This window comes from Suricata suricatta, chromosome 6 (assembly GCF_006229205.1).
Source record: "Suricata suricatta isolate VVHF042 chromosome 6, meerkat_22Aug2017_6uvM2_HiC, whole genome shotgun sequence".
NCBI lineage: Eukaryota > Metazoa > Chordata > Mammalia > Carnivora > Herpestidae > Suricata > Suricata suricatta.
Window position 1 is genome coordinate 106,333,164 of NC_043705.1, and position 13,608 is coordinate 106,346,771.

The window sequence follows — 13,608 nt, forward strand, 5'->3', positions numbered from 1 at the left end:
TTATTTTATTTACTTTTTTTTTTCCTCTTCTTTTTTTTGGTGGTGGGGGTGGTTATGTTTAAATGAAGTTGCTTTTACAGCACCAAAGACTTAATCATCCATTTCCTATATAAAAGGTAGCTACTTTTTTGCATGGACCTCAAGCATATTGTAGTATAGAGGTGGAATTTAAGGAAAGGTATTAAGCAGGCTGTGTTGTAGCCTATGAACAAGTAATATATTGTATCATTTATCTTGCATGTATCATAGATAAGCTGCTATATAATGATTGCCACTTCAGATAGCTGTGAAATTAGGTGATTAACTAGTTGTTACTTAACCTTCTAATTTCTGTATAAGTCTAATTACATGAAACAGAAGTTGGTGTTTTGCTTTTTTTCTTTGCTTTTCTGTTTTGAGTGTCATTGCAACTACTGTATTGTAAATGATGGAAAATAATTGCATATGTTAAAAAATATGAAACTTTATAAAGTAAAAAAAATAAATTAAATTTTTAAATTAAAAAAAAAGAATATACTTGAAAGTTTATTCCAATCTGAGTTTAACAGAATAGCTATACTTTAACTATGGTATAAGATGTTACTTGAGTTGAATTGATAGTAGGAAATAAAGAGAACTGTTATAGAAATAAAAAGTAAATTTGTGATAACTCTCCTAAACATATTAAGGACCTTACAAAACCATTAAAAGATGGTTTTGTACCATCTTTTGTATGCTACTATCTTCTTTCCAATTCCCATTAAAAAAAAAAAAAGGAGATAACCAGACACAGTGTGTTTTATATAACAGGATACGGTGGGGATCCAGAAATATGCTTACCAGAGAGATAGAGACCCTCAATCTAGTCAAGCTGCTAGATCTAATATCAGTTCACAGGAAACATGGAGGATGGAGAAGCATGATAACTGACGTTATGAAGGAGTCATCAACCAGAAATCCAGTAAGCGAAACAGACTGTAGGATAAATTCTCTGGTGTCTTCAACACCCACCAAAAAGTTACAAGGAAAAAAAAAGAAAGCAGAGCAAGGGAGAATATAGCAGTTTTTAAAACTTAAGAGACATAATAACAAAATGCAATCTATAGACTTGTTTAGAAATCAGAAGTAATGGGCACCTGGGTGGCTCAGTCAGTTAAACGTCTGACTCTTGATTTTGGCTCAGATCATGATCTCACAGTTTGTGAGATCAAGCCCCACATTAGGACCCAAGCTGGGTGTGGAGCCTGCTTAAGATTCTCTCTCTCCTTCTACCGCTCAAGTTCTCTCTCTCTCTCAAAATCTCCAATAAATAAATAAATCAGCAGTAAAATAGTTTTGAGACAATTGGAGAAATATGAATATGGACTGTTATTAAATGATATAAAGAAATGATTAGTGAGGCAAATCATGAGAGACTCTGGAATACTGAAAACAAACTGAGGGCTGAAGAAGGAGCGGGGAAGGGCATAGGGGGGTGATGGTCATGGAGAGGGGCACTCGTGGGGAAGAGCACTGGGTGTTAATGGAAACTAACTTGGTAATAAACTATTTCATTTAAAAAAAGAAAATATTAATTTTTCAAGTGATGATAATGGCATGATGGAGATAAATACATATGAATTTTAAGTCTTTGTCCATAAGAGCTGCATATGGAGTTATTTATGGATGAAGTGCCTTGAGTCCTCTAGTTTACTACAAATACTCCAACAAAACAAGCATGTGTGTGGTAGGGGTTAAGGGGTAGATGGAAGAGAACTGGCCAAAAACGAATGATTACTGAAGCTGGAATGGCCACATGAGAAACCATTGGATTATTGTCATTGCTTTTGTATGTGTTGGAAAATTTCCATAATAGAGAGAAAGAGAAAGAATATCTGTTCTTGTCTCACATGATGCCACCGAGCTTCTGATTCAATAAGCTGATATGAGAGCCAGGAATCTGTTTTTCTTGCATAAACCCCAGGCAATTCTGATGCAATTGGTACTACAGATCAACTTTGCAAACCACTGAGCTAAACTGATCTAAGGTTCACAGCCATCCTACGCTGAACTCATCTGACTTTGTCTACGCTGATCTAAGTAGAGGGACACATGTTCGTTCCCTTAAAAAAAAAAAAATCAATGCATCTCCAAATTTGGGACAATTGAAAAATCCAAAAAAATCATGACAACAATGGATTAAAATACATTAGATTTAAAACATTTAGGTGCAGGTTTTTTTTGTGAAACAAAAAAGTCAGAAAAATGACCAAATTAGAAAAACATCACCATGCAATCAGCAATAAAAGAGGTGATTCAGACACGATCATCAATGAACGTTAAGACCCTTGGTTTGAGAGGAATGGGATATTCATACCGTCTCAAAGTCTTACCTCTAGATTATAATGAGAGAATGTACAGTTACAGCGGAGAGGTCTGACAGCCTTCACCACAGTGGAGCCACAGCATACTGTGTGGTTCCCAATAAGATGGAAAAAATACAAAATATCACTATGTGCTATGCTTGCCAAAAATACTTATCTGAATCTAATCATGAGGAAACAGGCATTCAGGTCCACAGTGTGGGACATTCTACAAGATGATTGGCCTAGACAGTTCTCCAAAAGCCAATGTCACGGAAAACCAAAAAATGTGGGTGTCACAGAGCTGTTCTATGTGGATAAAGACTAGAGACAAAACCACATGCAACATATAACCTTGATTAGGTCCTGAATCCAAAAAATAAATAATAGCTATAAAAGACATTTGGAATAAATTTGGGTTATTTAAAATATGGACTATATATTTGAGGATATTGAAGTTGATTTTCTGGATATTACAGTCTTCAGAAGGATATGCTGAGAGTCGAGTTTGAAGTGTTATGATATCTGCAATTGACTTTCAAGTGGTTCTGGAACAAAATGCGCATGTGTGTGTGCACGTGCGTGCGTGTGTGTGTCTGGGGGAATACATACATTCATATACACACGTACATATTTATATAATGCAGTTAGGGCCAAAAGTTAACAAGTAGTATATTTAGTTTAAAGGACATATGGGTGTTAATTATTTCAGTCTTTCAATTTTTTCTGTGAACAAAAATTCTCAAAATAAAAAAATGTAGGAAAATATTTAAAATAACAACAGAAAAATAAAAATAACAACAGAAATAATCATTTCAAAAAATAAAAATAAATACATTTTAAAAAGTAATTTGTTTTCTCCCTCTGTCTGTCTCTTCTTTTCTGGTTTAGGTACACTGTCAGCTTCTTATTAATCACCACCCAACTGGGATTCTGCAGTGTTTATTTTATGTTTATGGCAGACAATTTACAACAGGTAAAGAGGCTTCTTCTGGGTGGAGTGGGAGAAAGACAGACATCCCACTGCAAAGGCTATATTAGCAAAAGTATGCTGTTTGGATCATGGGAGAAAAATGGCTGCATTTCTACTCCCTGATCAGACTACTTGGGAATTCTCTTAGTCCTGGAAATCACTTTTTTTTAAAGGATTATTGAGAAGCCAAAGCAACACCTGAAGAGTGTAACCAGGATGGTGAGAGAGGGTTGCAATCATGTCCAATCAAAAATAATGGAGAATTTGTAGTCTGAAAAGCGTTGGTGAGATTCACTTTAGGTATGCGAGGGTTGTCACGAAGAAGGTGACTAACTAAATGTCAGCCAAACAAGCTGCAATCTTGCCCTCACTGCATTCCCAAGAGGCATTACAAATCAATCATAGCATTCTCTTGGCTTCATGGAATAGCGGAGCATAATCGGTTTTGTGCCCTCAAACAGCCAGAACTATGGCAAGTATCCGAGATGGAATATTCAAGCAGATAGATTTCACTCGGTACTCAGAGCTTTCTTTTAGGGCTATCTAAAGTTAAAGAAGATATTCTTGTGACATCAACTCCCATACTCTGGGTGAGTGGAAGGAAACTAGTGGGCAGGAAAGAAGAGGTTGAGTTAGACCACAAAAGGACCCTTCAGCCTTGAGATTTTAAGATTCTGAGGGTTTCCTCTTATGATGGTCATGGGCACTACAGATGAAGTTACTAGATTTGATAAATAAAAACATACAACACACAGTTAAAGTGGAATTTCCGATACACAGCAAATATTTTTTTATTTTTTACTGTGAGCATGTCCTATGGAATATTTGGAACATCCTTCTACTAAAAAGTTAGCTGTAAATTATTTGAAATTGACACTTCGCCGGGCATCCTATGTTTCATCCGGCAACTCTAACTACACTGCCCCCCATCATGTCTCCCCCAGATGGTGGAAGAAGCCCACATGACCTCCAACAACTGCCAACCCAGGAAGCTCCTGGCGCTGGCCCCGGTCCTGGACATTCACTTCTACATGCTGTCAATCCTGCCCTTCCTGATCCTGTTGGTGTTTATCCATAACCTCAAGCTGCTGTCCATCTTCTCATCGCTGGCCAACATCACCACGCTGGGGAGCATGGCTCTGATTTTTAAGTATATCATTCAGGTCTGTGCCTGAAACCATGCAGGAGAGGGTGGTGAGACCCCTGGGGAAGGTGAGTATCATTATAGGCAGGTGAAGGTGAGGAAGGTGACCTGCTTGGGGTAGCCTCTGCTAGAGTCACATCTGCGAACACTTCTGCCCCATACGCTGTAAAAGCTAGTCATCACCTTCATCATCATTGTCGCCACACTGGATAACAGTGAGTCATTCAACAATTCATTATTGAACATCTTCTATGATCCAGGCATTGTGCAAGGGGCAGGGGGTCAGTGGTAAGTGAAACTGACGGGGCTATCTGCTGTCTTAGAGGCTACATTCATTTAGGGGAATAAACCGAAACAAATAACCAACAAAAATTGTAACAATGGTAGGTTGACAAGAGACACATGTATGATGAAGAAATTTTCTTTACTTGGTGCCACTTACATGTATTAACTCACTGAGTCTTTATGATGATACTATTTTGCAAGTACTCCCCTTATCCTCAGTTTACAGACAATGAAACTGATAAACTGAAAGTAATTTTTTCAGCTAAGTCCAGTCAATTTACCTCCCAAGCCCATGCTTTGTTATTAACATTGAACTTGAAATTCTACCATTATAGCTTCATTTCTTTGAGTCTGAAAGTCTTTGGGGCTGTATTAGTTTCCTATTGCTGCCATAACGAATCATCACAGGTCTAGCCATTCAAAACAACACAAATTTATCTTACAGTTCTGTAGGTCTTACTGGGATAAAATCAAGGCGTCAGCCTGACTGAGTTTCTTTCTAAGAAGCTTATGGGGGGAATCTGTTTTCTGGCCTGCTCCAGCTGCTAAAGGCTGCCCACATGCCTTGGCTCATGGCCCCCGTCCTTCTCTAAAGCTAGAAATGTAAGGCTGAGTTTTTCCCATGCCACCATCTCTCTAGATCTCTCTTCTGATTCTCTTTTCCACTTTTAAAGACTCTTGTGATTACATTGGACCCACCCAGATAATCCAGGATAATCTCTTTATTTTAAGGTCAGCTGATTAGCAACCTTAATTCAATCTGAAAATTTAATTGTCCCTTGCTATGTAATGTAACATATTCAGAGGTTCCAGGGACTAGGATATAGACATCTTTGGGAAAGAGCCACTTTTCTGCCCATTGCAGGAGTCTGTTGAATAATCATTCCCGCTGCACCTGCACCAGCTACCAGCCTGCACGGCCCTGGGAAAAGTGATGAGAAAGAGGCGTTGGAGAACGGGAAGACAGGAGACCTGAATTCTGATCTGGGCCATGCCACTAACTTGCAGAGTAGCCTCGCAACTCCCTTCCCCTCCCTCGCTCCCACCTTTCCCACATGTAAAGATGTGGGAAATCAAAATGTGGTAAATATATACAATGTATTCCTTAAGAAGGAAGGAACTTCTGATCTGTACTACAACATGGATGGACTTTAAAGACACTATGCTCAGCGAAATAAACCTGTCACAAAAGACAGACTATTTCACTTATATGAGGTGATGGGGGGCTGGGTAATAAGGGGTTAATATTTCATGAATAATACAAAGTTTACGTTTGGGAGGACAAAAAAGTTCTGGAGATGGGTGGTGATGAGGGTTGTACATCAGTGGGAATGTAATGTCTCTGGATTGTACCCTTAAAAATGTTCAAAAAGGTAAATTTTATGCTATGTGTCATTTACCACAATAAAAAAATAAAGACCTTTTTTTAAAGACAGGAAGGCTGATTCATCTCTAGCTGTCTCGTGGGTGCTCCTGACAGTGTCTCTTTGATGGCTCGTATGGCCCAGCTTTCTATGAGCTTTCTACCAGGCAAAGTTTGAGGATGACTTCCATGCCAGGGCCAAACCAACGTCTCCTTATTCTACTTCTTCTCAGGAGATTCCAGATCCCAGCAACCTCCCTTTGGTGGCAAGCTGGCAGACCTTCTTACTGTTCTTTGGTACAGCCGTCTTCACATTTGAAGGTGTTGGCATGGTAAGATGGATGTGGGCTCTGCGTGAATGGTCCCTGTTGCCCTCTCGAGGGAAGCTGACTTTTCCAGATACCCATGAGTATTTATGAAAATGCAAAATATGATCTTCTCCTGATGGAAGGGGAAATCAGGACCCATCCATCGGGCACCAGCTGCCCCATGGACCACACTAAGCCTTGAAGACTGAACGTGAATTTACTCATTAGCCTAGATGGAGTAGGGCACGCTTGGCCATAGAAAAATAGGAGAAAATAAAAAGGGGTGTGGCCCTTTCTGACATTGGAGAAGGATGTCTCTTTCACAAGGTGCCACATTTCTTACTACCTATTTTGGTTTTTTTCTCAATCTTCTTTCCCCTTTCAGGTCTTGCCTCTCAAAAATCAGATGAGGAATCCACAGCAGTTTCCTTTTGTTCTGTACTTGGGGATGTCCCTTGTCATCATTCTCTACATATGCCTGGGGACACTGGGCTACATGAAGTTTGGGTCAAGCACCCAGGCCAGCATCACCCTCAACTTGCCCAATTGCTGGTACGTCCATCCTTGGCCTGCCCAGGGGGAGAAGGGGAGGTGAGTCAAAGGATCCGAGCCTCAGCAACAGAAAGAGGCATTCTCTTGCGTTACCATTAGCACCAGATATTACCTGCTAACATTAGTATTATAATAACAGGTAGGTATGATAATCCAGACATTGTGCATTGTCTCCTTTAGTCCTCACAACAGCCCTACGAGTTACCATTATTATTATCGGCTCCATTTAATGGATGACGAGGTTGCTATTTGGAGAGGCTGTATAGAACTTTCCCAGCTCACAATGTTTGTGAGAAACTGAAACCTGAAACTGAGTCTGTCTGACTCTATGGTTTAAAGATCCTAAAATGAAATGTCTGGGAGTGTTTGGGAAACACAGACAACAACAACAAAAAGTATAACTCCGGAACAGTGACTGAGGGTCCCGCCCATGATCACTCCTCAGACCCCCAACTCCAGAAATGGGCCTACGCTGCCATTGCTCTGCCCCAGTTGGAATTTAGTTTTGGGGTTTTCATATTTGTCCACTCATTCATTTATACATGCATTCATTCATTCTTCCGGGTAACATCTTGGGGGCTGGCGTGCAGCATCATCAAGAGTTAGCTATCATCATTGTTCTGGCACTATAGTGAGTGCATTGTGCCTAAGCAGTCAGGATGGCCAAGTGTTTAACAGCACAGGTTCTAAAACTAAGTAAAGGAATTTGCAACCTGGTTCTTACATGACTTTGGACAAGCTACCTACTCTTGCGGACCTCATTTCCATCCTCAGTAAAATGAGTATACTAATGTCTATTTGTATAGGCTTGGTTATACTCCAATAATAAACGACTCCAAAATCTCCATGGCTAAACACCACAAATGCTTGATTCTATGCTCACGCTGCATGCCCCTTATGGGGTGGCTGAGGCTCGTCTCTGCACCGTCCCCTCCATGACACAGAATGCTGAGACAGCCACTGCCCGAAATGTTGCCCTGGCAGAGTGCTGGGCATCGTGCCCTTCAGCATGAAGCTGCTAAAGGTTCACTGGGATGTGACATACGTCTCTTCTGCTTGAACTTGCACTCAAAACAAGTCCCATGGCCACACCTCGCTCCCAGGGGCAAAGAAGTGAAATCCTACCACTTGTCTGGAAAAACTGGAAATGCTGGTGAACAGCCAAAATAAATGCATTATAAGTCATATTATCTTAAGAGTGAGGATTAACTGGTTTAATATACAGAAAATGGTTAGAAAAGCACCTGGCACAGAGCAAGCACTCTTCGAGTATTAACTATGACCATTGTTATGTCTCTCCAGAGTCTTATTTGTTCGCAGAAAATAGGATGATGGGGCATCATTTCCCATGAGGCCACAGTTGTAAAATGAGGAAAATATCACCAGCCCACCCACCTCATTGTGTTGCGATAATGACTACATGGGATAATAATACGGAATTTCTTCGAAGTCATGACTTACGTTACACAAGGAAGACATCATTCTAATACACTGTTCTTACTCAGGGCAATTCAGACTGCCACTAGCTACCTTGGGCAGAGCACTTTCCCTATGGGGACCTCAGCTAAAAAACATAGGCATCAGGCGCCATAAGAACATCTCAGCTGCTCTGAACCTGGCTGACCATCAGCGTCCCCAGAGGAGCCTTAGACAAATACCCCTTCCCAATAAGAAAAAGACCCACAACCCAAGAAAACGATGGGCATGAGCACACAGTTCACAGGCAAAATTTTTAAATGGCATTTTATATATTTGAAAAGATAGTTTCCTTCATAGTAACAAAAATGCGGGGGGGGGGGAATAGAATGGCAAAGAGCAGCACATGCTCACATACTGTGTTTTGGCAAGGATGTGGGGAAGCAAGCCCTTCTACGCGCTAGGACAACAAAGGGGCATTATGTCAATAGCTATCAGAAGTTTAAATCACATATACGTTTAGTTAGCATTTTTACTTCTCAGGTTGTGAGCTAAATGTGCATAGATATCTACGTACAAGGATATATTTCACAGCATTCTTTACTAGCAGAAGACTGGGGATAATCTAAATATCCATTATTTGAGGACTAGTAAAAAAAACTATATTTATGCTATAGGAATACCGAGCATCAATTAAATGGAAGCCACATCTGTGTGGACTGCTAGGAAACAACCTCCGAGCGACAGCTGGGTGGCTCCGTAGGTTAAGCATCTGACTCTTGATAAGGTCATGATCTTATAGCTCATGGGATTAAGCCCCATATAGGGCTCTATGCAAATGGCACAGAGCCTGCTTGGGATTCTCTCTCTCCTTCTCTCTGCCCCTCCCCTATTTGTGCAGAGTCTGCTTGGGATTTTCTCTCTCTCTCTCTCTTTCTCAATAAATAAATAAACTTTAAAAAAGGAAACCTTCTCCAAGAAATATCTAATAAACAAAAATGGAGCTCAGCACTGTATAGAGGATGCCACCATGTGTAAGTGTATATCCATTTGGTATAAGCTTGTGTAGACACTGATTATTTCTGAAAGAGCCACAAGAAAACTGTTAGTGGAGTTGCCTATGGAAAGAAAAACTGGAGGCTGAGAAGAGGGGGGGGGGAGGGAAGCTTTTCACTGCATCACTTTTGAACTAGACATTTTACTCTATACAGATAGACCTTTGTTAAGAGGTAGAAGAATAATGGTGGTGATGGAGGAGGGCACTTGTGGGGAAGAGCACTGGGTGTTGTATGGAAACCAATTTGACAATAAACTATTTTAAAAAAAAAGAAGAGGTAGAAGAATAAAAGACACAGATCCCTGAGCCCTAGGCAAGTTGAATCAGAATCTCCAGAAATGTGCACTTTTATAAGCTTCCCAGGTGGCTCTCACAGCAGGTTGAGCCTGAGTCAGTGGAGGTTAGCCAATGGCAGGTACCAGCTTCTGAGCAATGAGGGCGTCCTGAATGGCCCTTCCCAGAGCCACGTCAAACTTCACGTCCTATCCGTCTGTCCGCAGGCTGTACCAGTCGGTCAAGCTGCTCTACTCCGTCAGCATCTTCTTCACCTACGCCCTCCAGTTCCACGTGCCAGCCGAGATCATCCTCCCCTTCGCCATCTCCCAGGTGTCAGAGAGCTGGACACTGTTTATAGACCTGTCTGTCCGCATAGCCTTGGTCTGTCTGACCTGTGAGTAGGAAAAAGGGGCTGTCTTTGCCCAGCACTGTGGCTGTGAGTCACACTGGCATCTATCCGACTATCATTGGCTCTGCCCCGTACCTTCTTTGTGACCTTAAGCAAGATACTTCACCACCCTGAACCTCAATTTCCCACCTAAAAAAATGGGCTTAGTAGAACAATGACATGTTGCAGACATCTCTACTGTCTACACATGGAAAGTATACATTGGCTGGTTTATGGGAGGAAAAAGATACCATTTATTCAATCACACTCCTATATGCCTGCGTTATGCCAGGCACCATACTGACATTGTCCAGTGCTCACGACAGCCTGGCGACATAATATTACCAACTGGAGGAACTATGGCCCAGAGAATTTGGGTAATGTGCTCAAATCATATAGCTGCTGAGTGGCAGAGCTGGGATTTGAGCACAGATTGTATAGTACCTTAGACTGTTTTCCATCACATGCCCTATTCCTTCCTATCATAAATTAAGATCAAGACCCTTATCTAAAGTGGTATTGAACTGCAGGAGAAAACAAAGGACTCATTTGTTATAGTCTTAGAGATAATTTTTTGGGTGCCATCTTTTCTCCTCTCCCCCTCCCATCTTTCTCCTTAATGCTTCCTTCCATTCACTTATTTACTTACTCATCGTACATTAGGCACTGTTTTAGATGTTCGGGAAACATCATGAACAGGGCTGGGCAATGTTTTCTCTGGAGCATGTCCAGAGAAAGAAAATTAGAAAAGGTGCCCATGAGGGAAGGGGAAAAGAACTAGGGATGTTTTGCCTAGAGAAGCAAAGGCTTGAGGAATTTCTTATTTGTCCTTAAACACCTGTGGGATATCATGCAAGAGAGCAAGAAAAGTCAGTTTCAAAGACTCCAGGAGTCTTTAAAGTTTAAAGTTGAGGAAATCCAGCCTCAGTTGAGGGCCAGGAGAAAACGTGTCATTCTAGCGAAGAACATGCTATCAGATGTTATGCTTCACATAAATGGAGTTCTATTTATAGAAACAGCATGCCTGCTTGGTTTAAGGTATCACAGAGTTTCCAGTATGTGCCAAGACATTTGGACCTGTAGCTCTATTGTTTTGAGGTCATTCCTAGGAGGAATGGTCTAAGTTGAAGAGAAAACCTGAGCAGTTCAGGCCACTTGAGATCAGGGAAGGCAGTGCTAGACAGATCTGACCTTCTAGTGATATACTCTGCTTCTGTTATACCATGGATGACCACTTCCATGTCCTTTCATCACCTGTCAATTCCACTATTCCTTATTCATTCAACAGACATTTGTTGAGCACCTACTCTTGTTGAGCCCCCGACATTGTGCCAGGCACCAGGGATACAATATTGAATAATAAAGAAGGCCTGGCTCCTATCTTTATGAGGCTTCCAGTTGCATAAGAAATATATGGGGCACCTGGTTGGCTCAGTCAGTTAAGCATCCAGCTTCAGGTCAGGTCATGATCTCACGGTTTGTGGGTTCGAGCCCCATGCTGGGCTCTGTGCTGACAGCTCAGAGCCTGGAGCCTGCTTCAGATTCTGTATCTCCCTCTCTCTCTGGCCCTCCCCTGTTCGAGCTGTCTCTCTCTGTCTCTCAAAAATAAAAAAAAAAAAAGAAATTTATGCAGGGAAATAATTACAATGCATTGTGATGAATGTTAAGAGGCTGTACATAATGATGCACCATATGACGGTTTAGATCATAAGAGAAGAATGCCCTCAAAGCACACAAGAAGGTCTTATACTTTTGCCTGGGCCAGGCCAGAGAGTCCTCTCCAGGGGACTGATAGTTCAGTTAAGACCTAGGAGATAAGTAAGAGGTAGATGGATAAGTAAAGAATGTACCACGTGTAGGAAGCATGCTATGTATATCTGGGGCAAGTACTTATGGCCTCTTTGGAGGACTAAAAGCAACAGGGAGTGATAAGACATGAGGCCAGAGGATCTGGAAGGATCCAAGTCATCAGGGGCCTTGTGCTAAGGAGACCAGGCAATGGGGAGCTGCAAAAGGTCTGTGAACAGTGAGTTGACATGACCAGATATGATCCTTCTGGAGAACTCCTGCAGTCTACCTCGCATTATAGTTTTACTGTAACATATTTTCTCTGCCCTGTCAGTGTGAGCTCTCCTGGAGGACACTGAGTTTTCTCTGTGCATTCTCCAATAAGCAATTTGTTAAATACCTGAGGAGGGAAAACTGGACAGGACCATCCCATCCGAGGGGTAATGAATTCTCAACTGTAAGAGTTGATGAGTCTCTCTCATTCTCTGTTTGGATGTGTTGCAGCAATTCCAGAATGAAGTGATGTTTTCTTCAGATCCAGCAAGCTAGTGTGAGTGTTTTCCAGGACAGTTTTTCCCTCATTTGTTGATAGGAAAATCGTAGTTGTGCAAAGTGAAATCACATAAATTGTATGTTTATTCATTCAAACATTACTGAAATTGGACTTCCCTGGTGGAAGAGAAGAGAAGGGAATGAAGGAGAAGAGGAGATGAGGAGAGGAGAGGAGAGGAGAGGACAGCAGGGAAGGGAAGGGAAGGGAAGGGAAGGGAAGGGAAGGGAAGGGAAGAGGAGAGGAGAGGAGAGGAGAGGAGAGGAGAGGAGAGGAGAGGAGAGGAGAGGAAAGAGCAGCCTAGGGCTGTTTGATGTTCTTTTTAATTTACCAGGATCCTTCTAGGAGTAGGAAAACAAGTGGTTGAGATTCTGTCAACAACAAATCCATCAATCTTTTTTTTTAATTTTTATGTTTATTTATTATTGAGACAGAGAGAAACAGAGCATGAGTGGGGGATAGGCATAGAGAGAGGGAGACATAAAATCTGAAGCAGGCTCCAGGATCTGTGCTGTCAGCACAGAGCCCAATGCAGGGCTCAAACCCACAGACTGTGAGATCATAACCTGAGCTGAAGTCAGATGCTCTACCGACTGAGCCACCTAGGTGCTCCTCTCATTTTTTATTCATTCTTGCTTCAAGAGAGTAGCTGTTTTTTGTAGAGTAGTACAGATTCACAGTAGATTTAGTGTCTGAGTAAGAGTCAAACATTTATTGCACACTTACTATATACCAAGTTCTTTCATATACAAGGGAGTCAACACAGTGGAGCAGAAAGAGCCTTAGGTACTAGCATTTCAATGGATTCTCATCTCAGAGAATGTATGACCTTGGCAACATCCCATTCCCTCTAGACCTCTAGACTTCACCATCTCTAATGAGAACATAGGAATAGATATGTGGTAGAGGAGACTTTCTAACAACTATTTTATGTGAAAAACCCAATAGATTTTTTAAAAAGTGGGGTGCCTGGATGGCTCAGTCAGTTAAGTGTCCAACTCTTGGTTTAGGCTCAGGTCAGGATCTCACAGTCCCTGGGATCAAGCCCCACATTGGACTCCATGCTGACAGCACAGACCCTGTTTGTGATTCTCTCTCTCTTCTTCCACTTGCAGTCTCTCTCTTAAAATAAATAGATAAACTTAAAAAAAAATAAAAGGAGAGCACCTATATTGGTCTTTAAAACA

General features: G+C 41.5%; 1 protein-coding gene across 4 annotated transcripts in view; it reads left to right on the top strand.

Moving 5' to 3' along the window:
* The window catches only part of SLC36A3 (solute carrier family 36 member 3), a 28,533-nt gene that overhangs the window by 14,211 nt on the left and 714 nt on the right, over nucleotides 1-13,608 (top strand). For 3 of the 4 annotated variants that reach the window (XM_029943001.1, XM_029942998.1, XM_029942999.1), the window contains exons 5-9: nucleotides 3,213-3,297; nucleotides 4,239-4,457; nucleotides 6,320-6,418; nucleotides 6,780-6,946; nucleotides 9,920-10,089. In XM_029943001.1, coding sequence (XP_029798861.1) covers nucleotides 3,213-3,297; nucleotides 4,239-4,457; nucleotides 6,320-6,418; nucleotides 6,780-6,946; nucleotides 9,920-10,089 — 740 coding nt within the window. The remainder of the gene's footprint in view (nucleotides 1-3,212; nucleotides 3,298-4,238; nucleotides 4,458-6,319; nucleotides 6,419-6,779; nucleotides 6,947-9,919; nucleotides 10,090-13,608) is intronic. The other variant, XM_029943000.1, reaches the window with a different exon arrangement.